Source organism: Crocodylus siamensis, chromosome 1 (assembly GCF_052110815.1).
Source record: "Crocodylus siamensis isolate JL-2025a chromosome 1, ASM5211081v1, whole genome shotgun sequence".
Lineage (NCBI taxonomy): Eukaryota > Metazoa > Chordata > Crocodylia > Crocodylidae > Crocodylus > Crocodylus siamensis.
In genome coordinates, this window is record NC_143395.1 from 141,085,034 (window position 1) to 141,112,313 (window position 27,280).

Here is a 27,280-nt window from a genome sequence, read left to right on the forward strand (position 1 = left end):
TGGAAAGGGGGAGAGGGTGGGGGAGAGGAAAGGACTGAGGTTCCCAGAAGGAGGGAAGGAGGGAGGGAGCTGAGCAGGGCTGGGGCTGCTGCCTAGCCCAGGCAGTGCGCAGGGCTGGAATGCAGGGCCCGAGCAAGGAATGAGATATAGCTGCAGGTGCCTCATCTGAAAGGCAGAAAGGGGTGGAGCTGGCGCCCCTCTACTGCACGCGCTCCTGGAGGGGCATGTGCCCCCCCAGATCTGTGCACAGGGTGGAGGCAGGCTCAGGCTCCCTGCCCTGCTGCATTCCCCCTATAGCCCAGCAGGTGAGACCCAGTGCAACATGGAAAGGCAAGGCCCAGCGGGGAAGCTGTGGCTTGGGAATTAGGGGCCTGGACCTGCATCCTGGTAAGCAAAAAGGCCAGGGGAAGCTCTGATTTTCCATGATAAAAAGCCCAAAATCAAATGCTAAAATGTATAGGTACTTAAAATTTATTTTATTAGGAGTGATTAAGGCACTGGTAGGCTTCCAAACTGCTTTAAAATTGTAAATATCTCAATGAAACATTCTGTTCAACTGATACCTACATATAGTAGCAGTTCATTTTAATTGCAGATTTTTGGTTTTTTAAAATCAGAATTAGCAATTATTTTTTTAAATTAGAGGATTTGAGATTTTTAAACAGAGAAACTAGGATCCCTGTAAATAAGGATGTGCCGATATATCTGACACAAGTTAATTTCTCTGCCTTTATAGCAACACCATAAAATCTCAACAGGTGTTCACACCAACTGTGCAGTGAACAAGATTCGTTGTCCCATTCAAATAAATAATTTATTCTACAAAAAATTAAATGCAACTGCAAAAGACAACTTCCATATATACTGTTCTGGCGGACCCAAAAGCCAGACTAAGGCAACATTCACCCCTTCCTGTAACATTTTAAATGTCCCTGTTGTCATTTCTGATCTACAGACCTTTCTGAAAAATAAAAATATTAGAAAAAAACATTATACCTGTAGAGGAAATGGAGACGCTGGCTTCAGCTGCTCTAAAAAACTATCCTTTATCACATGACAGATGTACTGATGTGCCCCTGATGTACACCCACCACTCGCCATGCTTGTGCAAACAGGGACACACATGCAGGAGGCAGCAGGGCATACGAGATTTGCCCATCTTTCTGTCTGGCCTTTCACTGCTCAGTTTCATGTATGGAGCTTAACTGTTAATGCGACCCTTATTAAGTGAAAACAATAATCTCCTTAACTCACTTACTGACTTCTGCTTATTGACGTATTAGTCCTAGCCCTTCTCTGCATTCAGAAAAAAGTAAGGGGAAAAGCTAGGTTAAGGTAACTTTTCTTAAAGCCAAAAGAGATTCAAACCCACTGTCCAGAATTCTTCCTCCAGCATTGGCACAATCTGCTAATTTCAGGTCCCAAGAAAATTTATGGTTAAGTGTCAAGCATAGAAGTATGAGGATCAGGAGAGCTCAAAACTAAGAATCGTAAAACATTCTGGTTCAGTATTTGATCATATGTTCCCTTTAACAAGTAAATTTCAGCAAGAAAACAGACACTATTCAAGGGAAAATCCCAACAATTTCAGCCCAACTGAAGTAAGAAGCAACCTGCATATATTATCAAGCAGAGAATACTGAGTATGAACCAGTCCAGAACTCTCACATTTTAATGGTAGATAAAAATAAGCCTAAAAAGCAACAGTCCAAGGGTTCAATATGTTTGCATTAGGTGGCTGAGGCAGCATACTTAGACCAGGAAGAGGGAAATGCAGGAATAAACCATCCTACATCCCACCACTGTAAGCTTTCTTCACTATGCACTAGAAGCATTAGGGAGGACCCAATAGAAATCTCATCAGGCCACTTCAAGTCTAGAGTAACAGTGATATAAATATATACTCTAAGGTAATTCTTACAAATACAGGGACTTCCAATACAAACTCAGACCAATGGTCATGCTACTTAAGTACCTTTTTTCCAGTAGTGACCCATTTCAAATGCCTCAAAGGAAAAGGAGAGAAATCCCTACAGCTAGCAGATATGGAATAACCTGACCAGAAAAAAAAAAAAAAACCCAACTTTTCTTCCTAACACTGGTTAGAAGCTGACTTTTACCCTGAAACATAAGGTCTTATTATTTGTTCCAAAAATCTTGTTTGATTTTGTTAACTATTTAAATATTCAGTCCTTTTAAAATCCAGCTAAACTCTCAGCCTCAGTCTTGAAGGAGTAAGTTCAATAAGCTAATTGTTAGCTGAAGGAGGGGGAACAAAACTTCTTCTTAGCTTTAAGTTTCCTGCCTTTCAGTTTCATTATCTCCTGCCCCTCACTCACCCCCAAAAGAGAACATTGGACCCTGTTGTTTCAGTAGTACTTTCTGAGCATGGCATCCCTCTATGTTATGGTCAATGCCAAATACTACAGAGAAAGACAATTATGTAACAATACACGGCATGCGGGGGAGGAAAAGGGGAGGAGGAGACCTGACATGTCTTTTCCTCAACTCCAGTTGGCAGTAAATTTATGCCTTAAAGGTGCAGAATTTCACACTGTTGAAACAAGTGGGAAACCTAATCTTTGGAGAAAGATGAATTTCTAAAGCTTTTTGTCATGGAAGTTTGAAACAGTAAAGGAACAAGGCAATACAAGGAAGAAAAAAAAGTTTCCTTAGTGGGATAACCAATATAGGCATTTTGCATTATCTTTAAAGCTAAAAGCTTGTCCACTTTACAATCAGCTTAAAAAGAACCTTTCAAACACATCACCTATTACCTATACATACTATATGTACACAGAGGAAAGATGTCAGCCTCCTCTGTTGCTTTACTAGCTCTTATCTATCTATGACCATTCCGAGTAGCCTGCACAAGTAAGTAGGACTTGAGAGGGCCAGTATTAGCATGCTATACACATCATATTCACCCTCTTTCCTACACTATGATGCTGAACCCAGTCCAGAGGAGACTATAGGGAGGTCAACAGGAAAACTGTTTGAAAGGATTGGATCAAGAACATAAGGAGATGAGTCATGGACTTCCAGCAAAAGTGACCCTTACTACCTGCAGATATCCTAAGATTTGCAAGCTTGGACTGAAATCCTGCCTACCCAAAAATGGAACAGAAGGGTAGAAACTATGCAAGGAGAAACTAGTTTCCGGTCCTTAAAGTAGGCATTTTTTTCCTGCAGAGGAAATAATCTGGTAAATTATCCAGTTACAAATTAAGGTATCAAGTCTTCAAACTGCACCCTGTTATTTTAGACTAGGTCTTTTTCATTCCCAGACTGACATTTTGGAGACAGTCCAAATTCAGTCCTGAATGAAGCAGCATAACTTTTGACTATTCTTTTCCATCATAAAACTAGATACTCAAATAGAGAAAGTAGATTGCATTTTACAGTTTAATTGAGCAAATTATTCATAAAATTATCCTTAAATGTTCTAATAATCAGTTTGTTGCTCTGTCTGGTGAATTAGTCAGCAATAATGTAACATTTAGACAATGCATCATCAATTTCATATGGGCTAAATCCAGCACACTGACCACACCTGTTTCCAGGCCTCAGGAAACCCTTCCATGCTATAATACACTGAGTCTCAATAAAATACAATTTTGCAGCATTCCAGATACTTCTACCTTGCTCCCATCAGCAGTAAAACCACCCAGACTGTCATTTTTGGGGCAGTTCTCACCTTTAAAGGGATCAAAGGCAGGATTTGTGCCCATAGCTATGATTTGAAGATATCTTACTTTTGAACCGGACCTCCCTGGAATCATCTAAGAAAATCTGTCAATAGTATAAACAAACAACGAAGACTCAAAAAAGAAGATCTTTATAGTGTCACTACTTCAGTAGTACTGCTTAATTAATGATTTGTCAAAGCTGCTTCTATAAATTTTCATGCCATAAAATGTCTCCAAAAATAATCTCAGCAGACAAATCTTCTCTCAAGTGCTATACTTTTTACTCTCCCTACATCAGGGTATCAAAACTTTATGGCATCTCATAAACCAGTAGGCAAGATAAAAATAAGTGTTTTCTCCTATATTTGACACAGCATTACTCCCTGCAGTTACAAGAGAAACTAAAGTACCCTTCCCATCCCTCATCTAGGTGACACTAAGCTAAAATGACCACTGGCCTTGGACTACTACTCCTGTACCTCATAAAAGTTTAAGTACAGTTAAGGAAGTCACAGGCATAATTGGGGGAAGTAAGGGAAATTAAGGAAGAAGGAAAAACATATTTCTGGCAGCCTCTTTGTCTTCGTTTTGTTTTTGAAAAACAAAAATTGAAAAAAAAAATAAATAAATTGCACAGTATCAGAAACAACAGACAGATGTAGATCAGGATAAAGAGTACAGATAGCTATGCAAAATGAATGCTGCTCATCATATTTCTGCAGAAAAAAGCAATCAACTCCCCCCCTCTTGTGTGTTGAGTATATACTTCACACAAAAAATACACTCAAAACAAATTAGAAAATTACAGTTCTCCCAGTTGTTCAAAGAATTCCATCCATCTCATGAGATGCTCTTGAATATCAACCAAGATTTGATATTTGTTGTTTTTAGGATATGAAAAAATTGAAACTAAAACCTCGTGTAGTTCAACTTCCAGCAGACTTGTATGGCATAACTTATATTTTCAGAAGAGATAACAGAAACATTGATGCAAGATAAAAATACAAAACAAAAAACAAAATACATGAAAAAATGCTGCCTCTACCAAGCAAAGCGAAGTTTTTAAATCTTGAATTCCTGAAGTTATCAGAAATTTGTATCAAAGCAATAAGTCATTCAGGCAGATTTTACAAGGATTTTTAAAGCAGAGAAATCAGAGACCTTCATAAAATTAGGGTTTACCTGTAATAAGTTATTCTTAAAGACCACTACCATAAATACCAGGTCTATTCTATTCAATCACGATTGAATAGTATCACCTGCTAAGGTAATTATATTTGGGGCTGGCGTAGCCACTGAACTTTAACAGAGGTTAGTAAAATGCTCAAGAGAATTAAGGGCCAAGTAGCACCTGAGAGCACTCTGCAGGCACTTATACCGTAAGGACAAGGGCAGTTAGTCATGGGGATCTAGTAAGGAGTTTTCATTCCATTTTTCCTCCAGCACAGAAATTGACTACTTTCATAAACTATGTCCAGTTCTGTGAGCCCCACTTCAGGAGGGATGTGGACAACATTGAGAGGGTCCAGAGGAGGGCCACCCACATGATCCGGGGACAACAGGGCAGACCCTACAATGAGAGACTGCAGGACCTGAACCTGTTCAGCCTTCACAAGCCAAGGCTGAGGGGGGACCTGGTGACCATCTATAAACTCACTAAGGGGGACCAGAAGGGTTTGGGAGAGACCTTGTTTCCCCTAGCGCCCCCTGGCATAACAAGGAATAACGGCCACAAGTTGTTGGACAGTAGGTTTAGATTAGACATCCGTAAGAACTGCTTCACAGTCAGGGCGGCTAGGATCTGGAACCAGCTTCCAAGGGAAGTGGTGCTGGCTCCTACCCTTGGGGTCTTTAAGAAGAGGCTTGATGCCTACCCAGCTGGGATCATTTGAGCCCAGTTTTTTCTCCTGCCCAGGCAGGGGGTTGGGACTTGAAGATCTACAAGAACCCTTCTGACCCTACTTCTATGATTCTATGATAAACCGGGGATGATGCAGCTTGGAACATGATAGCAACTGCTGCTGATCCTCAGGGATTGCCCCAGGAATCCCTGCTCTCTCAACCACACCCACCTCTGCCTCCCCTCCACAGCAGTCAACATTTCTGATCAGTGATCACTACCAATTACCAGATTCCCAAGACCAGCAGCCACACTAAGGGACAAATTCTGCAGTGAGGGTAGACAAAATTGGGCAGGTTTGTCACCAGGGGCTGCAAAGACAGAGCTGGAGCACAGCAAAGGAATGTGCTGGACAAATAGCAGGTAGAAGCACCCTAGAGGTGCCCCCTGTGTGACCCCTGCCACCACATGCTGCCAGAAGCCAGATCCAAACTTTGTGCATGCCAGATCTGGCCTGAGGGCTGTAATTGACAACCCCTACTCTACCAGCTACATGCCAGTTGCTCTCTTTTGAAACATGAACAAAAAAACCCCATCACTCGGAATAAATGCATGCATACAACCCTAATTCATCTGCCCCACATACCTCTTACCCCAATTTCATTTCCTTAAAGGGATTATCTTGAGGACTGAATAGGAGCCCCTTCTGATCTTATCTGTCAGTATCATCACTTATTCAGCTACAGAACTGCTAGTCAGAGGTATAACACTGCCTCCTATAATACTCTCAAGCACAAGGGCAAGAGGTGACAACCAGAAATCCACCATGCATCTGACTAAGTAAACAGCTCAGCCACCAGGATGACAAAATTATTTTTAATTAAACAACTCAATTCTGTGACTTCCCTCTCTCATGGGGTTTGTAAATATTTAGGCCCTGATTCTGGAAAGACTTACACACTTACTTAAATATTAAACAACATGAGCAGCTCCACTGATTTTAATTGAACCATTCACAGGATGTAAACAAACAGGTATGCAAAACTTTACAGGGTCATGGTCTAATTTAGCACATTGATAACTGATTGGAAGTTCAAGTTTTGAGAAAACATGCAAAAGTGACGCTAAGTTCCTTAACTTGCTACAAAAAAGAATCTTACCCTGATTTTTCTTTTTCATCAGCCTCTATGTTTGTGTTAAGGATTTCCACTTCTTTAATCTTTTCCTCCTCTTGGTCTTCCAAATTGGCTTCAACTTCTGTTTTGGTTAAATTAAATTCCTTTTCTTGGTCAGGTTCAGTATACCCAGGTTCTTGCAAGTTTTTTTTGTTTCCCTAGGAAAATACAAAAATGGAATTAATTTATGAAATCAACATTCAAGAAAAGGCAAAAGGAGGGGAAAGGGTGGAGGGGAGCACTGGCACCAGACAGTCCATGCAGCATCGACAGCTGTAAGAAATGGGGGAGCTGGGCTAGGTAACCCACACAGCACATATGGCCAGGAGAGGGGGAGAACCAGCCTGCCCACCTTACGCATGCAGTGGGGCAATGGGCTGGGCAGCCTACGCAGTAGGGGGGAACCAGGAGGTGATCTCTGCACAGCCGCAAGTAAGGCTTGTGACCTGTACAGCATGTGGCCTCCAGCTGCCCAGAAGTTGGACAGCCCCACTCTGAAGAAATGTCATGAGTCAAAGCTAAAAAATCTAGCATGAAATGTTTACCTAATTTTTTTTTAAATGAAGTTACCTTGTTAATTTTTAACGCAAATTTGATTCCAATTTATTTTAAAACAGACTTAAAATGCTTAGAAAGGTCTGGATTTCATGACATTTCTTCCAGTTCCAATGGAAACATTTTTTACATAACACAACCATTTCTACAGAGCCCCAAATGGTGACATTGTCAAGCACATGCTGATTAAGAATTAACCTAACTAAAGTGAAAATTGACTAATCCATTTTATCCTCCAAAACATTTTTATTCTCCTCAAAGTCTCCATGTCTTTAAAAGACTTTAGGGTAATAAGACTTCAAAGCAATAAGACTTCATATAAGCTGTGAGACAGTACTCCTGGTACCATATTTTCCAGGTACTTAAGCCAGCGAGGTGAGGATTTAAACCAGTAGTTCTCAACTAGAGTGCTGCCACAGCAACAGCAGCCATGTAAAACTGCCCCATGCAGACTCCTGCTGCCTTAGGGCTGTGGTCAGCTTAAAGCAGAAACAGCTGGCTCAGCTATAGCCCTTTCTAGTCTGGACCCTCCCAGAAACAACCATGCAGGACAGATCCACCAGCACACCTGTTTCCAGGAGAAGCAAGACCTGGAAGGGCTACATAGCACAAGGCATCTCCAGCCTGCTTGAGACTGATCAAAACCCAAAGGCAGGAGAAGCATGCAGACATGCCCCAGCCCTTGCCAGGCTGGCTGTGCAGCAGGCATGCAAGGGCATTTTTACCTGAAGGCAGAATAACCCAGGTAAGAAGCACTGAGATAAGCTAAGAACCATTGTTGGTGCTACCATCACTGTTGGATGCTGCCACATCCAAAAGTGGCGGAGGGGTGCCATGACTGAAAAAGTTGAGAACTATTGATCTAAGCTGTAACCTTTATAGGATTCCACTCAGACAAATCATTTTACTTATACAAAACCCCAAAGATCTAAAATCAGACTTTGAAAGGGTACACACACTCGCCTTCTGTACCTTGATGTACATGTACTACACACGGAAGAACCAGGAATCTTTGTGGAACCCTACTCATATTGCTGGGAGATGGAAATGCACCAAAGAGCACTACACTGCAGAACTGAAGCCTAAATCTGAAGCCAGGTTCACAAAATTTAAGTTATTTTACTGTAGGCTGCTAAGAGTATGCAGTCCACTGTTTGGTTTGAATTTGACCTGTAAGCCCCTCACAGCTGGGAAGTAGGAACTGTTTTGGTGGAGGTTGTGGGCATTTTGCCTTCCAGACTTTCTGTAATAGTCTTCCCGAGATGGATCTGGTTGTATCATATGTTCTTTTAAAATAGGTACTAAATTAAGTTTATTCCCCACCAAACTGCTCAAGACAAATCTCACTTAATGCATTACTGCCTATTAACCACACAACTTCATTTAGCAATAGAGCATATATGAAAGATTAAAATATTTTACCAGAAAGGTTGGCTTATCGTTTTCTTTACTTTCACTATCATTATCAGCTGTTTTTGCTTCTTCTTGTTGAGTTATCACTACTTCCTCTTCCTTACAATCTTCCTTATCCACTTTTACTTCTTTTATATCCTGTTCAGGCTCTTCATGTATTTTCAGTTCTTTTTCCTTTTCACAGTCTTTGCAGGACTTGTTTGCCACTTTCTCTGGCAATGCCATTTGAAATTCAATATTAGCCGATGTACAATATTCCTCGAAGCCATAGAGATATCTGAAGGAGGAGAAATTACTTTCTATGATATAACATTAACTTACAAACATATTTACACAATTAAGTCCTTATAACCTTCCATACAAAAAAAAATGAACAGCATATGGTACTGAAGACACCTGCAGGTAAGCCTGGTAGCCATTTGATCCAACTGATTTCAACACTAAAGATACTTCTTAAAACTGACATATCAGGCTGGAACAGATTGCTCTCAGCTTCTTGCACCTCATTAATGCTCACTATTTCAAAGTCTGCTCTCCACCAGTTCATAGCTGTTTGCACCTTATTAAGGCTCCTTACATTGAGTTTCCCCTTGACATGGGGTCTTGTACATGTGCTGGGGTTTAGTTCCCTAAATTGAAATGGTAGGTTTTTAATTGTGATGATTAAAAACTCACAATTTCAATTTAGGAGCTTCCATCACTGTTACTGCAATGGGCCCTGATCCTTTTTTTTTTTCCCTCCCCGTGGAGCCTGCCCATGTCTCCCACAGACAGGGGGCAAGCTGCTGGCAGGCCCTGAGCTGTGGGGGGCCCTGGTCCTTCCCTCCATAGCAGCAGCACCGCCATGGGCCACCCCAGCTCAGAGGTAGCACCCAGCCCAATCCAACTGTTCCCCAACCCTGAGCTAGGGCAGCACCCATCCACTAGCAGCCTGCCTGGGCAGCCCAGGGGGTGCCGCCACCACAAAGGGAAGGACTGTGACCCCCCTCCCCCCCCCCACACACAGCTCAGGGGCTACCTGGCCCACCAGCAGCTTGCCCCCCCAGTTGCAGGAGAGGCCAGACAGGCTCTGCAGGGGAAAAAAAAAAAAGAAGGATCAGGCCTCTTGCCGCTTCTGCCTTCAGCCCACCTTTCCCATGACAGGGAGGTGAGCTGTCAAAACGTTAAACATAGCTACACCGCAAACTAAACTACATGCAGATGTGATTTAGTTTGCACTCATTTAAATCACTAAAAATCCCTGTACATGTACAGCGTGACAATTACACCACAAAAACGTGCAGTTTTTGTCACAAGTGCCCATATGGTTTAGATGGGAAAGAAGGATTATCCAGCCACCGCCAACACTGGGCAAAGGAATCCATGATATTGCCTTAGACTTTATTTCCTAACAAACGGAATATATGAGAACTGGTTAATAAAAATGCATTTTTTTAAAAAAATCTGGTGTGGATATGTCCATTGTTTTATTTGGCTCCCATTTCTACTGTATTTAAATCATTAAAGAGACCTTCTAATCTATCAACGTTAGAAAAATAATAAAAATATAAAATATATTTCTCAGAGAAAAACACAGGCAAAAGGTAAAATGTATTCAAACATTATTCTATAAAAGGACACAGGAAAAAAGAAAACTGCATCCAATTTGCTTACTCCAGTAATATCAAAGTCAAAAAGCATTTGTGAGCCTGAATTAATTGTCAAATCAATCTGAAATTATGTTTGTAATTACAGCTAGTATTTTCTCAGTTTCTCAAAAAGTAGCCTGCTTAATCCCAATTATTAGCTGAGACACAAAACAGATGTCATAATGCATGTTATAATCCATGGCAAAAAAAACAGTCAACTGACAGCGGCTTGTTTTCAAACAGACATGCCACAGATTTTTTATATATGAAAAAGACCAAGAGCGTGAGTAACTTTACTACAAAATTGTATTAAGCATTTTATTGCTTTGCTGCAATGTTCCTCTAGCCTCATCTGTGAAATAATAGACCTGCATGGCATTTAAGCAACTAACTTCTCATTATCAATGATTGCCACAATACAACAGAATTCTGGACCAATTTGTTAAAGCTCTTCGAGATTACCAGTGATGATACCATACCTAAACGTTACCAAAAATTATTTTTCTAGGCTCAGAGAATTCCTTGTTCCAGACAAACTACATTTATAAATAGCGACAAACAAGTGAAATGCCTGGCTGCTGCTTATGTTCTTACAGACATTGATTAATAACTTCCTCATTCCTATATCCTTTTGCCATTTTATTTTACCTTTAAAATGCAATGGTCTTCCAGAACAGCTGGCAAAACCCCACACAATTTAATTATAAATATTAAGTTAACACAAGGTTACTACCTACTAAAAACACTGTTTATTTTTAGTATTTATAATGTCAAATTGCTCACTTAGAAATATGAATATTAACAATATACATATATGACAGCCATCCGACCATAGCAGTTGACAAAGGAATTTTCCATGGAACTGCATAGCCACTCTTTAAAATTTTATTCCTTCAAATCAATGAATAAAGTAACAAATTTCACACATGGACTACTTCCCACCCAAGCAATCCAAACCCCTTATTACTTGGTTTCCAAAATGCTTCATTCTGTGGATCATGAACAGCACTTGACAAACACTGCTTTAGAACAGATGACAATATAAGTTTTTATATATTAGTTTAGGTTCCATTTCACCTTCAAATAGTTCTTTTTAAAGATTAGCAAATATGGTCTCAAAATATATAAAAAACCCCAACCCACCAAAACTACCACCACCACCTTGGAAACTAAGGGGGAGGAGGGTGCAGAGGTTAAAGTCACAGAAAAGGTTTTGCTTGTGATGTTGGAAAAACGTTAATATTCAACTGTTAAGACATACTTATATAACTGAACATATAACCCTCACGAGATGAACAGCTGCATTCTTTCCAAAATAACACCATAACTATTCTTCCCAGGAAAGGATATTTCCATTGAATTCTCTACATATGCACTTCACAACAGTACACACAATAGCCACAATAGTCATTACAGTGTCACCTACCTCTGCTATATAATATTTTCATCTATAGCTCTCAAAGCTCCTGGCAAAAACATGTACCATTAATCCCATTTCATAAACAAGGAAACCAAGTCACAGGGAAAATGAACTTAACCACAGTTATCCGACAAGCTGGATGCACATCTCCAAACTCCTATCCCATTCCGTTATCTGCTAGACCGGGGCTGTCCAACTGGCAGCATGTGGGCTCATAACACACTAAGTTAAGGTCTCTAGGCTCCCCTCAGTCACCATTCCCATGACTGCTGCTGCAGGGCATCTGGGCTCCCCACCTCTCTTCTCTGGCCTCTCTGCTTGCTGCCCCTAGCTTGGTGCAGGGAGCCGAGGGTAAGGCCAGGGCCATACAGTGCAGCTGAAGGAGTGGGGGTGCCCACCTATTGAGCAGTCCATGGCTTGCCCTGCTACGCCTGTGGGCATTCAGCCTAATGCGCACGCAACCCTTGGCCTCTTATTAAGTTGGACAGTCCTGCACTAGCCTAGGCTGCCCTCCACTTTACACCTAAAATGTTTAGGGATTATGTCACACTTACTTTTTGTAAGCACATTTAACATTATATCCAGCAGCTGAGTTCAACACAGGGATTCCAAGATCTTGATACACTTGCTTCCACACAGCTCCGCTTTCAATCTGTTACAAAAAACAAAATGCAAATACGTATATTAATACAATAAAACACAGAAGACTGATTTAAGTCAACACTCTACAATAAAGAAAACTATTGACAGTTTCTTCATATTTATCCATACAAATGTGTACAAAATTACTGTTATGCTGTAAAACAAATTTCAACCCCACTAGAACCATTATATAGGTCAGGCTCAAATTCCTGTAATTTTGTATTTCCATAACCCATAGTATGGCCACTCAAATGCAAGTCAGCCACGACGGCTTTACGAAACATTATTTAAACTATTTTTCAGTCAGAGAGAAGAGTTTTAATTTGAAAAGAGGGTAATATAGCAGTCATGACAACAACATTTTAAGTCCTCCTCTAACAGATCTCCCATTACATTGTTAGAAATATTATTAAAAATGCATTATCAATAGCAGATTTAGAAAAAAAAAAAAAAAACACAGCTGCTACCCATCCTTGTCTCCTTAATGGGAGAGGGAAAGGGGGGGTGGAAATTGAAGGGAAAAGTCACCAAAAGGCCCTTTGTACTAAGGCATCACTCCCTCTCTGTCCTGCAAATTTACTATCTCTTTGTCACACTAAATCACACTTTCTTTTATGACCCCAAATTCCTAAGGCTAAGATAAGAGCAAATGCCATTTTTTGCCTTTAGGATGAACCTTGAGTAATCCTGAATCCCATCCACGCACGCGTGATAGCCTAATGCATATTAAGCCTACCCGCCCCGCATACTTAAGTAGTTAATTATAATGCACATGGGACATATGAAGCGACATGTTTACATATATGTTTGTATGAACCGGAAATGAGTTGTAAAAATTCCTTCTTCTGCACATGTGGTCAGGAGAGAGGGGATAAAAGCCTGCTAATGATTATGCTCGGGGGCAGAGGGACTTGATCTTTTGTCTTCTCCCTCTGACCCTATTTGCAAATATATACCTTTTGTATTACTAATAAAGTGTGTCTGAAGCTGAAAGTTTTTTTTCCACCTCCCGAGAAACGAACCACGATTTTTTTCTTCAACAACATCCTTACTGTTTCTATTGTATTGAAGTTTTGTAGCCTGTATGATATGCTCTATTTCAACTCCCCTTGATAGGTATTGAAGCACATACTGGTTTTTTGTGCATGTGACCCTTTCCCATACATCAGAAGTGACATTGCATCCAATTAAGTAAACACATATGTCAACTGGTGAGTTAAATTTATAGGAAGGAGTCATAACAGTAAGCAGAGCCCGTTTCCCCTAGAATTCCAAGTCTCCACCCTAGTAGGCACTCCAAGATCACTTGAAACTCCAGCTAGCACAGTCTTCTAAATATTACCCAAATCACAGAGGGATGAAGTGCATCAGAAATGTGAACTTGGACCACTTGCCTTTGCAGTCTTACTGTAAAACGATTCAGAAGTCTTTACTATTTTCTCATTCTCTGAGCCATGCTGTACCAAGTATTAGAATTTTCTTCACAGAAAAATAAGCAAACTGACTGGTTTTATGAAGCAATGAGACATACTGTATATGCCAGGAGTAGGCAAATGCAGCCCACAGGCCGGATGAGGCCTGCCAGGCAGGCCATTCTATCTGGCCCGCGGGGCTCCTAAAGAAATTAGAAAATTAATATTTATCTGCCCCACACTGCCTGTCATGAGGCCCCTGATGGCTTACCAAAACCCAGTAAGAGGCCCTCCACCCAAAATAACTGCCCTCCCCCACCGCATGCCTATTTATCCAGTATGCCAAGATGTACTATATGACTATGCACAAAGAAATTGGACTATGTCAATTTGTACCTGGCTCCTATCTGAATGGTTCAGTTTTAGTGCTGGTGGGTTTCCTATGCTATGGTAATATTAATTTTTCAGTGCCTAGCAATCATGCACAGAGTCATATGTACAATTACTTTTCACTCTCTCTCTCAACTGTTGAATGCCTAGCAATCATGTATAGTCATATATACTATTAATTTTATCTTTTTTTTAGATATATATCTAAAATATATATTTTGCACAGACTTCTTGGGTCTGGACTACTTTCCATTTTAATTTTAATACTTACATTATCAAATCCTCCAAGCTTGTGTACAAGTCTGAATAATTTAAAGAGATTCAAATTTCTGTATCCCAGTACAGGTCGTTTATTAATGGGAGTGCCTGTAAAAGAATACAATTATTAATATAGTTTGAAATATATCTTTTGAGCTGAGCAGAAAACCAACAATGTAGACCTTAATTATTTCCAGGGATAGTAGTTTTCTCTGCTTATGGGAAAAAAAAAATGCAAAACCACCAAAATCTTTCCCGTAATCAAAATGAAAATCCACTCTATATAGAGGTATCAGTTGAATGTAATGTTTTATCAACATATTTACAACATTAAAGCAGTCTGGAAGCCTATCAGTGCCTCAGTCATTATAATAAAATAAATTCTAAATACCTTTATAATTTGTCATTTGATTTTGTTGGGTTTTTTTATCATGAAAAATGAGAGTTCCCTGTGGAACTCTGTGGATGCAGGTCCAGCTGTGGCTGTGACCCCTTCCCATCTGATATGCCAGTGCTCTGGCCCTGCCTATGCTACTGTCCCTCACTCCTGACCCACAGCCCCTGAACCTGCTAGTACCCCTCACTCCCAATCCACGGGCCCCTTCTCCCCACAACCCTACTGGAGGTGACCCCCAGCCCCACATGGACTCATAGGACACCAGCAGGGAAAGGGAGCGGTGGGGGAGGGGGTCCTTCAGGGGCAGCAGTAAGCTACGTGGCTGGAAGGCTGCCAGCCTGCAAAGGGAAGGCCATTGTTTCCCATTGTTTTCTCCTTCCAAGGAGAAAATCCACATTTTTCTGCAGCGAACGGAATACCCAGATCCCCGATTTCACACTATTAATTGTATTACTACAAGCACTACACTGACCATATCATACCCATACTGTCTTTTGTCATTTTTCTATCTATATAATAACATAATAAACAGCTTAGTCAACCTATGCACAATTTTAAATATTCAACTCTTCTCAAAACACACTAATATAAAAAAGAATATTTACAAGTAGATATCAACACCCATATGGAAGCAGTTTCTCTACAGAAACAATAGCTATTTTTGCAAACTGCTGAATAGCCATTCTCTTCAGTTTGAACCATTTAAAACATCAGATTATATATGTACATGCATCAATGAATATATTAAATACACAAGAACTATTACAGTCTTATCAATAACATCTAAAACAAGTACTTCAGAGCTACAATTCCTTATGCAAGTTTGCAGGCATTAATGGTATCCCTGTATATATGAAACAGGTCTCTGAACTCAGGTCTTACCATGTAATTAAAAAAGGAAATATTTTCATTTTTAAAACAATGTCCTTGCAATACACAAATCTCTCAAAGATCTGACATTAAACAGCTTTTGTTTTAAAGACACTTCAGTCTGCCTTATTAATAGACAAGCATGCAGATGGTATTAAAAAGGCACTAGATAAAGAGAGGATGAACAAAACCATTCAAATAATACAAGCAATCTTAAAATTACTCTCTCAAAATAACTTGTTAAAATTTAAAAATGTAATCTGTGCATTATAATTAAGAACAGAACTAAGTTTTAATACAAATATATACAAGGGGATATACAAGAAGCACATCAACCTATTGTTGAAAGCAGAAATATGTCTGCATTAGCAGCCATTAATGCTTGAACGCTGGGGGAAGGAAAAAGTGAGAGGCTGCCACCTCCCGGGTTTCAGGAGAACAAGAAATGGATACAATTCTGTGAGTTCCTGAAAATGAACTGCATAGGAAGACTGGGTCATAGTCTCAAAGCTTTAGTATAGTGTGGGCAGTACATCCAGCTTTAATTTGATGCATAATCAAAGATAGAACACCCACCTCTGTCTTCCATAAACTTGTATAACTGCTGTAGAAAGTTCTCTCTTTCCTCTGGAAAAGGCTCTATTTCTTCCTATTTTAAATAATACAAGAAAAGAAAATGCATCACTTGTCTCATTTAGCATTTTTACCTAACATACTTCATTTGGAAAAGTATTACAATAAATTCAGTATACATTGAGAAGTTCAGGTTACTGTAAACATTGACAACACACTATACGAAGTGTTTATAGTCTAAAACATTAAGTGATCTATGAGCAAGAGAAGTTAGTCTGCTACTTGTAAAAATGAATAAATAAAAAAAATTAAAAATTAAGGATGGCTTGGAATTAATGGATTTTCAATACATCATTAAAGTTTCATGATAATTGTGATAAAAATTAAGACCATATCTTAAATGTGTCAGGTTGGGCAGGAAATGGTTTAGGACAAACCAGTATTGCTCTTCAAAGAGCAGGGGTGAGCAATTATTTGGGCCAGAGGGGCACAGAGAATTTGGGTGAAATGTTGTGGTCCAGGTCAGCAACCTCTGCTCCCCCACCCCCGACAGTTCACCATAACTCCCTACATGGCCCTCCGGCCCAAATAATTGTATCCAACCCTGGGCAGAGAACAAAGGCTAGAGAAACCTAACCTTTCTTTCTCCCTTCTCCTCACACCCCTTTCTCCACCCCAAGTCCCCAGCATGTGGCCAGGCCAGTGCCATGCTGTATTCCTATGTGCCAGCTTTGGCCATGTGGGTACAGTTAGCACGGCTCCTGCCCAACACAGCCTCATGCCAGGGACTCAGGGTCAGGCAGGATCCACTCCAGCTACACCCACACAGTGCAGCCCAAAGTGGAGCACAGGAACACAGAACAGCACCAGTCCCTGTACCTGTGCCCCTACAAGGCCCCAGTCCAGCAGTGCCTGGATAACCTGCAGCTCCTGGGCCTCTTCCCCCTGTACCTCCTCCCCTGCTAGCATGGCGAACCTCATCTAAGCTTCGATTCACTGGGCACAGGGTCTGAACGGTGTGCAGACAGCCTCACCAGGCAAAAGCCTGGCCAGAAGCTCAGTGCTCCCTGCTTTGGAGCCTATACTGGGGACAGAGGGGTGGGACAGGGAGGGGAATAGCTGCTGCTGCTGCAGCTGGCTGGCATGGAGAAGGGAGAAAGGTGAGAAACACCAAAAGCCAGAGCAGCCATGGGCTGGATATAATTCTACTTCAGGGGAGCAGCCGTGGGCCCACGTAAAATCATTTGGCAGGCCAGTGTGGCCTGCAGACCACATTTTCCCACTCCTACCCAAGAGAGTATACTAGATTCTGAAATTCAGTTGCCCTGTCATTAGACATGGCTACTCCTTCATGACTGTACGAGGATGCGAAGAAGGGTATTATTTCATACTTAAAAACTTGTCTAGATTTCTCCCACCTACACAGTTGGTCGAAAAGATATCACTTAGTTCATCCAGAGGCAAGGATTTTTATAAGTCACTTTCCAAAATGAACTGGCAAATACGATTGTGCCTGCTGCATCCTTGTGTCAGTGGTTCCACAACTATTCACAATATACGAAGCCCAAAGACATTACACAAACATTGCCAAAGGAGTGGTATTCTGGTACCAACTGAATACAAGAGAAAACCTACAACAGGGACTTAAAAGACTGCTTGAAGTTTAACATCTAGAACAACAACACCTATAATAAATTTACTTGGAGATTAACAGCAAAACACTGTGGTTTAGTCAGAAGCAACCCGAGCAGGGTGCGGGGCTCAAGGCAAGTCAGCCCATGTGGGGTCCCCGTCCCCATCCTGATCTCGTGGGCCCCGGACTTGAAGGAGGTGCTGCCGCCACCACCATTGGAGGGATAACAAGTGGCTGGGCTTCCCCACAAAGTGCAGGCCCCAGGGTGGTCATCCTGATTTGCTCCTCCTAGGGACGGCCCTGGATTTAGTGCAACAGTTCCTCCCAACCAGTTAGGTGTTCTCTGGTGATTCTATATGCCATAATCAATATAAATAAATATGCCCTACACATGAAAATCACCTTACTTCTCACATAAAACAGAAGTGCAAAACATTTTGATAACTATTTGTTTCTCATATTTCCTTGCAGTTCTAATGCTGTGAGGAGGGTTTTTTTTCTCCCCAGAGAGATACGTAAACCAAGAATCAGCTTTACTACCTTGGTATTCCTTTTAGTTATAATCAACTTCACAGTTTCTATAACTGACATAACCATTTCAGTAAAAGAAAAACTGTTGCTGCCATACCAGCTTTCACCTCTCCCATCCTACTACAAGCAATTCCTTAGATTAGTTATGAAAACTTCACCTACCCAGAAGCAAAAGACAAAAGTATTATCCATAAGGTCTAGTACAGAGACACAACCTTCAATATTCTGGCTTTTCAGCCTACTGCTGGGCTAGATAATGTCAGTGTTACTCACCCTGAGGTCACCAATGGACCTGCCAGCCAGCAACAGGCAGGTTAAAAAGGTAGCACAATGGGTTAATTCTAAGCAAAGGAAGCAAACAATTCAGTGCTAATGAATATACAATAGATATTTTATCATAATCTAGCAGGAAGCCTAGTCTGCCTCTCTATATTTGACTGAAGCTAGATCTAGACTTAGACCTATAGAACTAGCTAGACCTATCCACACACAAGTGAGGGAGCAGACACTGGCTGACAGCTGCCTCTTTGGGGACTGGAAAGGAAGCAGCCTTAATGAAAAGAGCAAGGAAACAAATATTTCAGCTGTTTCTACAGTGTCTGTCACCACAGTAGTCCACCCAAAGTGATGGTGAGAGAAAAGCCATTACCTCAGTGTACAGTTGGAAGCCATGTGACTGGCTGTAAGGGAACAAGTAAGAATTCTTCATGGCCTAGGGCAAGGGTGGGCAAAATGGCAGATTTGGCCAGCAGCCAGATTCCATTTCCCAGCAGCCCTTGCCCACATGGCAGGCAGTAGATCGCAGCTCTGCCCCAGCTCAGGACCATGATGTCACTGCTGCAAGGAGCCAGGGCAGAGCTGCGATCTGCGGGCTGCACGCTTCAGGCAGGGACACTGCAGGTGGCAGATTGCAGCTCTACCCTGGCTCCTTGCAGCAGCGACAGCGTGGGACCAAGCCGGGGCAGAGCCATGATCCATTGCCTGCACAAGCATGCAGGCTGCAAATCATGGCTCTCCCCTGGCCCTGGCCCAAGCTGCGATACTGCAAGATCCTGGCGGCTCCAAAGCAGGCCCCTGCCCTGCCCTGCTGTAGGCCCTGCCAGCGTGGATGAGGCAGGTCTCCATGGCAACCCCAGTCTTGCACATCACAGCACAGCTGTGGCTCGAGTCTCCATGGAAACCAGCCCCAGCCACATGGGCAGGGGCTGCTGGGAAATGGAGTCCACTGCTGGCTGGACTTTGCCTGCCCCTGGCCTAGGGGGAGCTGGACAAACATGCCCATCCAAACATCTTTAAGCCCCCAGAGAGTTCTCATACTGTTGACTGAGAAACTTCCCGTGGCTGGGAACTCACAGACAGTATATACAGCAATGGAAGTGGAAGGAGGAAGGAAGGGCAAGACACACACAGAGGGGGAAGGACAGGATCAGACTGCATGAGTCAAAAAAGCATGTTACTCTAGTATCTCCTGGACTAAAGATTATGAAGTAAAGGCTAGAGACACTGTAGAAACAAAGCTAAGAAGAACTGTCACAGCAAATCCCTCCAAGACTGGGGAACACAGAATCAATGGCTGTTCACTATGGCATACATAGAGGTAGCTTGCACAGACCAAGGGACACCAGATCATACCATAAAGGTCACAAGGCTGGTAGAAGGAGCCACGGTAGCTGCTTCTTTCTGCCAAAAAAAGGTCCAAGGGCCAAACTATTAAAAATACTAAGACTTCAAAACTCACTTCTTGCTCATTCATAGCTTCCCTAGTCCCTCCCCACCTCCCCCGCTAGAGGAAAGCACATTGTATTGTGTGCCTGGTTGACTAGTTACAGCAAAAAAAGACAATGACACTGTGAGATAGATGAATGTATTGAATCTGCATGTGTGAATCTAAAGTTACTTTGTTGCATCTGCTAATGCTAATACATGTATAGTTTTACTTCATTTTTACAATATAGTCTGTGCTTGCCAATCTGGCAGCACTTTTTCCCCACACTTGTGGCTAGAGTTATTTCTTTATGAATGCCTTAGACAAACATAACTGGCAACAAGGATGGGATCCCATGAGCGTGGCACTCATTAAATCAACCTGAAGTATTTATTTTATTTTAACTGCGAGTACTTGAAATGATGGAACCCAAAATGGCTGCTTATATTGGAACAACTGGGGCTTGTGAAAGCACCTTGGTGGATTGGCCTATGTATATATATAGCAGCTGGAGCAGGGTTTTTTTTTTAAGCAAATGAGATTCCCCCATGGAAACATGTAGCTGTATTACCAAGTTTAATGGGAGGAAAAACAGTTTGCTTCACAACCTGCTCACTCACCCCAGAAGAGACAGCAAACACAACCTTTAAGGAATTAATAAAAATTGCCCAAGAGCATCTTGTGCCTAAAACATTGGTTGTTGCAGAAAAAGTCAGGGTTCCTTAAGAGAAATCAACTTGAAGGTGAACTGTTTCCTCTTTTGCAACAGAGTTACAGAAATTGTCAGAAAATTGTAATTTTAAGGATGGACTTAATGAAGCCTTCAGAGGCAGATGTGTGTGTGGGCTACTTAATGAAGCCATACAAAAGGAAGCTCTTCACATAGGAAGACCTCACCTTTAAACATGCTGTTCAGATTAGAATAGCTATGGAAACTGCAGCAAAGGATGCCACAGAACTGCATGGAGGAGTGCCTATGGAAACAGGAACAAATGAATTATTAAATATACAAAGAAAGAGCCAAGGCAGGTAGCAACTTCATGTGTGGAACAGGGTCTCTCAACTAATACGTGGCTTAAGGAATACTACTGCTGAAACTGTAGTAAAAAGGATATATCCAGGCTGTGTGCTGTGCTAAGAAGTAAAAAAGAGAGTGCAGTAAGGTATAAAAGAAGGGAAAAGGTGCATGTAACAAACAGGGACAGTAGTGAGACAGACAGTGAGAATGGAGTAGCTAGTCTGGGGTCTGTCATGAGAACGAGGGTGATAAATCAACCATCTGGCTGACACCCCGGGTTGGTGGGAAAACCCTTAAAATGGATACAGACTGTAACATCTATTATCTCATATTCTGAACATTAAAAAAACTCCTAAAACTATGAAATTAAAGGAGATCCTAGTGTTGTTAAAAATGTATAAAGGACAGAAGATTATGCCAAAGGAGGCAATGTTAGTGCCAGCAGAATAAGCAGTGCTTTTTAAAGAGTTGTTCATAATTTAAAAAGGGGGACTCTCTGTGGGGTCATGCATGGTTAAGATAGGGGTGAACAAAGTCTGGCCATGGGCCGTATAGGGCCCACAGACTCCCTTTCCCAGCAGCCCCTGCACATGTCACTGTACCCAGTTTCCATGAACCACAGCAGTGGCAGGGCTGTGACAGCACAGGGCTGGGGTTTCCATGGAAACCAGCCCCAGGAGCACTGGCAGGATGTGTAGCTGGGCGGGGAGCTGCTTCAAAGCCGGGCTCTTGCGGTGGTGATAGCACTATCCCAAACTAGGACAGAGCTGTAGTCCAGTGCTTGCTTGCCTTGGGCAGGGGCATGCAGGCAGTGGATCACAGCTCTGCCCCAGCTCCAGACCATCCTGTCATCACTACAAGATCCCAGCCCCAGCTGCAAAACAGCTCCCTGCCCAGCTGTGTACCCTGCCAGCGCTGCTGGGCCCAGTCTCCATGGAAACCCTGGCCTCACTGTTAGTGCCACCACTCCTGGGGTCTCCATGGAAACCAGCTGCAGCAACACAGACAGGGGCTCCTGGGAGATGGTGTCTGGCCACTGGCTGGATACACCATTTTGCCCACCCCTGAGTAAGAGATTCCCCTGGATTAGAATTGTGTAAAGATGCTATAGGCACTTTCACAGGTCCCTGCAGAAACAGTTAAACAACAATTAGAAGGGTTATTAAACTAGGCCTCAAAGTAGTCAAGGCAAGCATTTCCACATCAAAGCTAGGATAATGATAAATAAAAATGCACTTTTCACAAAGCTTGGCCAGTTCCTTACAGCCTGTGCGCCAAGGTAGATGGGGAATTGGACCACCGAGAAAGAGAAGACACTTTCTGGAGTGAGGGAGGCGTACTTATGGTGCCAACTGTTTAAAAAAAAGTTGTACAATAATGATGTGTGAGGACTTTTAAGCTTCAAAATTGGCACTAGGGATGTTAATATTATTTTTAAAAATATTCATTTAAGCTCCTCTAATTATATTGGTTAAACAATTAACTGTTAACACAGCAGCTCTGATGGCTGCTTCTGGGAAACAACTGACAGCTTGGCTGAGAGGTATGGGCAAGCCCAGCCAGACAACACAGCACAGCTGAAGCCCCGACCCTGCATCCGGAAGGGGTACCCACCAGAAGGGATACCCTGCTTAAAAAAAGGTTGAACACCCCTGTGCCAGCATACCAGAAACGCAGTATGTTTCATGCTAGCAATGCTATTTATGGGTTGGAATTTCAGGTTACAGCTGGACTTATTAAAATAAACAGATTTGCAGCAGCATGTTGGAAATTGCCAAATAAGTCAGGCCAGGATAAGGAGACTAGGCACCCCTTGGCAGATGCATGTAGGCCAAAATATAGTTTCCTGTGATTACCAGGGATTTAAGAAATGGCAGGCTGTGGCTGCGAATTTACAAACAGGTACTTTATCATACACAGTGCAAGTGGTGTCCAATATTGTTTGGCATTGCCACATCAACCAATTAAAAGATATAAGCATGACTGCTGAACAAAGTATAGCAGCAAGAGTTGAAGCTTCACCTATTGTTGAGCCATTAGCTTTGCAACATACAGTGACAATCAGTAATACTACACCAGATAATCGCAATGCTAACCAGCCAGGACATCATAATCTTGAGCTACCTACATCTGATGGATTCAGCTGAATCCAACATGGATGAAGGAGGGCCACCTTCTCAGGACTATTTAATCTAGTGGTAGCCACTACACAAGAAGGAAATGTAAACATGAACCTGACATAATAATCAGTGCACCACGTTCTCAGGGACGTGATCAACATTACCCATAAAAGGAAAAGCGAGTCACCTGACAGAATTGCAATCTGTACCTTACGCCACTATCATTTCAAAGGGGAGGGGGGAAGGGGAACAAGATGCAAGATATGTGAACGTGTTAAATCTGCACACGTGAATCTGAAGTTACCTTTCTGTTGAATCTACTAATGGCAATGCAGGTATAGGTTTAACTTCATGTTTACAATATATTCTGAATGTGCCAGTCTGACAGCACTCTTTCCCACGCTTGCAGCTGAAGTCATTTATTTAAGAATGCCTTAGACAAAACATAATAGACACCATCTGCAGTTAACAGATCTAAGAGTATAGTAGAACAGCAGGATGGAAAACCATGGAATGAAGGCAGTGAGTATAGATAGATGACAGTTTTCATCTCATGCACTAGTAGCCTCCCAAAAAGCCTAACCAAGGGAGGGGTTGGTTGTAATCCATCTGGCCACAACATCATGATCTTCAATTTGCAAAAAGCTCCATCCAGGGAGGATGGGCAAAGGGATAACAAGAACAGCAGTTATTTGGAACAGAAACAGGTCAATGTTTTCTCTACAATTTCAACCAGGGATGGGAACACGAGGTTGCTGCACTGCAGTCAATGTTGCAGGGATGCAACAAAAAACTAGTTGCACTAACAAAAAACTGCTACACTAAACTAGTAGAAATCAGTCTTTGGGTACAGATAGCAGGAATCCATCCACAGTGCCTGCAATGTCCCCTCATCAAGGAAGTCTGGTGCAAGTAGGCTTAAGCTCAATAGTGGTACGGGTAAAGCCAGAAACATGCTAGTTCAGGCAAAACTCAAACACAGTGCTGCTTCAGTTTATCCTCTGGAAAGTTTCTGCCAGTGATGCTCTAGTGAAAATTTGTACAGAAGCTAAAACTCAAGTAGCTGATGCATCCTGAATTTTCCTGGGCTTGAAAATCCTCTCCTAGAGCACCTGTCTTTTCAGAATTATGAGGTGAAGGTAAAGTGTGCACAATTACCCATCTTAAAGAACAAACAATGCAAGAAAACTCACAACAGCTCTTCAGCTGTAGTAAAAATACATATCCAAAAAGACAAGAAACCATTTATTTACTGTGTTAATGCATGCAGTGCCCTCAAAACTGACTTCATTGAAACTGTGCAAAAAGTTAAATGAAGTCAACAGTTGTCAGCGGTCTAAGGAGAGTGGTCTTAATATAAGCCAGGTAAGGTGACTCCCTACATCCAACACAGCATGCAGTATCTATCTACAGCAGTTGATACCACAGAAATGCAGATAAATGTTTGCATATGAAGAAATGTGACCCCCACATCTGCAAGTCCCACCTGGGGAAAAGGGTACAGTACCAATGTATGCGCTATTGTCCAGGAGTTAAACTAAGGTTCAGAGGGCAAGCTGGCTTGGTGTTCTAGACCACTACAGTAGGGAAGGGTTGAATCTTTTACTCTCCTGTGCTGAAACAACTTATGCAAGAGAAGCCTACTCCATCTTTGAACAGATTACAGGATTCAGCTGTTCACATTATAAAATATACATTTGCTTCTGAGCATTTCTTACACCACAAACCAACTCATTTCCTTTAACTGCTTCTCAGAGGTGAATAAAAATTTCAGTCAGGAAGTATATATTCAGAGGACAAAGTTATTTACTTCAGTGATGGGGCGGTTGTCTAAATTTTACAGAAATTACTCACAATGTGAGATAAGAAATACTGAATCCAGTCATCCTAGGGCAGGGAGAAAATAATTTGCAGATGTGTTCACAGTTGTATGACAATTAGTAAAGATAATGACTAGTGTTAAACTGCCCTAAGGCTGAAATTATAATAGATCTCTTTCTAACAAATTAAACATAACATTTTTTTTTCCAGTATCAGGTACAATTCACATGTATATTTTCTAACAACACTGGCTTTCCCAATCCTCCAATTAGAAGGCATGCCATAGACAAGAACATATCATAGCCAAGGGGGGGCATTCTCATCTTCTTTCAAGTGTCAATATGATGCACAAGTCTCTCAATCCCCATCTCTCCCCCCTACTTCACCCTGCCTGGATCCAATGGTTCTTGAGAATCAGTAAGAGCAAGACTTTGATCCTAGATTCTGCCTTCAGCTTTCAACTTTTACCTATTTTGGTCCTCACTAGCCCAGCCCCTTGACTGCAAGTGTTAACAAATAGTTTGCTTAATCTATTTGCAGCTATTAATCAGATTTCCACACAGAGAGTCAGCACACAAGACCTTAATCCTAGAGAGATGCATATTCCCATTCGCGCCGGAGGGCGAGCAGGAGGGGCCGAGAGACCAACTCTCGTTAGCGCGGGCCAGAGGACCCAAACTCAGCTAGGAACTCCTGCGATGGTGTCAACACAGAATGCTGCCAGGGCCCCTGCCCGGGGGGGCGCAGCCTTCCCGGGGCTTGTCTGAGGCCTCCACCCAAATGGAGCCCACAGTGGGGCTGGCGCCCCCCAACCCCCTGGCCTGCGGGAGCTGCCCAGCAAGGCCTGGGGGGGCAGGGACTGGGGACCCCCACACCTGTCCTGCAGACGCCCACCTTAGGGCCCTGGAGGCGCAGGTGAGGGAGCTCCAGGAGGAGGTTAGCAGGCTGAGGGGAATCAGGGAGGCAGAGGAAGAAATTGACAGCTATTTTCTTTCCCTGCAGGGTTGTACGACCAAGGAGGATGCACCTCAAGATGAGCCCTCCACTGCTAAGTGGCAGATGGTGACCTCCCGTGCCAGGGCTGCTCGAGACACGGCAGCACCAGTTCCTACAGTCCGGCTGGAGAACAGGTACAAAGCTCTGGCAGCCCTGGAGGAGAAAGACTGAGAGGACGAAACCGGGGAGGAGGCAACTCCACGCACACCGCGTCCCGTGCAAGCTGAAGGAGGCAAGAAAGCCAGGAGGAAGAAGCGTCGCGTGATCGTCATTGGTGACTCCGTCCTGAGAGGTACAGAGGGCCCTATCTGTCACCGGGACCCCTCAGCACGCGAGGTATACTGCCTACCTGGAGCGAGGATTCAGGACGTGAAAGGGATGCTCCAGACCGTAATCCAGCCCACTGATTATTACCCTATGGTCCTAGTCCATGTGGGTACTAACGATGCGGCCAGGAGGAGCCCTGATCGCCTGATGGAGGACTACCATGCTCTGGGGTGCGTGCTGAAGGAGATGGGTGCACAGGTGGTTTTCTCTTCTATCCTGCCAGTGAGTGGACGAGGCAGACGGCATGAAACGTGCATCGCGGAGACCAACTGGCGGCTACAGGAATGGTGCTTCGAGGAGGGCTTTGGCTTCCTCAGCCATGACCGGCACATCACGACGAGAGACATGCTGGGATGGGATGGGCTCCACCTTTCCCCTAAAGGTAAGCATGTGTTCTCTTCTAGGTTGGCGGACGTCCTCCGGTGGGCTTTAAACTAGGCTCGTCAGGGGAAGGGGAAGATGAGGGCGGAGGAAACATCAGACTGCCAGACCAAACAGCACCCACAACTACAGCCCAGCCCAGACCAATGAGCGAAGCAATCAAACAGGTAAGAGGGAGGGGCCAGGGTAACGCTGGGACTAGGGGGTCAGTACACACACCCACAGGAGGCCTCAAATGCCTCTACACAAACACTCGTAGTATGGGCAACAAGCAGGAGGAACTCAACCTCCTGCTGGCAGACACCGGCCCAAATATAGTGGGGATTACAGAAATGTGGTGGGATGAAACGCATGATTGGGCGGTCAATGTCAAGGGCTATAGGCTGTACAGGAGGGACAGAATAGGAAAGAGAGGTGGGGGTGTGGCACTCTATATTAAGGAGGAATGCACATCCTTGTTAATTAGCAAAGAGTCAGGGGAGGGGC

General features: G+C 42.8%; 1 protein-coding gene across 3 annotated transcripts in view; it reads right to left on the bottom strand.

The window, feature by feature from the left end:
• ARID4B (AT-rich interaction domain 4B) overlaps positions 1–27,280 on the bottom strand; it is a 150,289-nt gene that overhangs the window by 37,768 nt on the left and 85,241 nt on the right. For all 3 annotated transcript variants that reach the window (XM_090044428.1, XM_090044420.1, XM_090044411.1), the window contains exons 12-16: positions 16,266–16,338; positions 14,436–14,530; positions 12,275–12,372; positions 8,682–8,949; positions 6,690–6,862 (exon numbers count right to left, since the gene is read on the bottom strand). In XM_090044428.1, the coding sequence (XP_089900554.1) occupies positions 6,690–6,862; positions 8,682–8,949; positions 12,275–12,372; positions 14,436–14,530; positions 16,266–16,338 (707 nt within the window). The remainder of the gene's footprint in view (positions 1–6,689; positions 6,863–8,681; positions 8,950–12,274; positions 12,373–14,435; positions 14,531–16,265; positions 16,339–27,280) is intronic.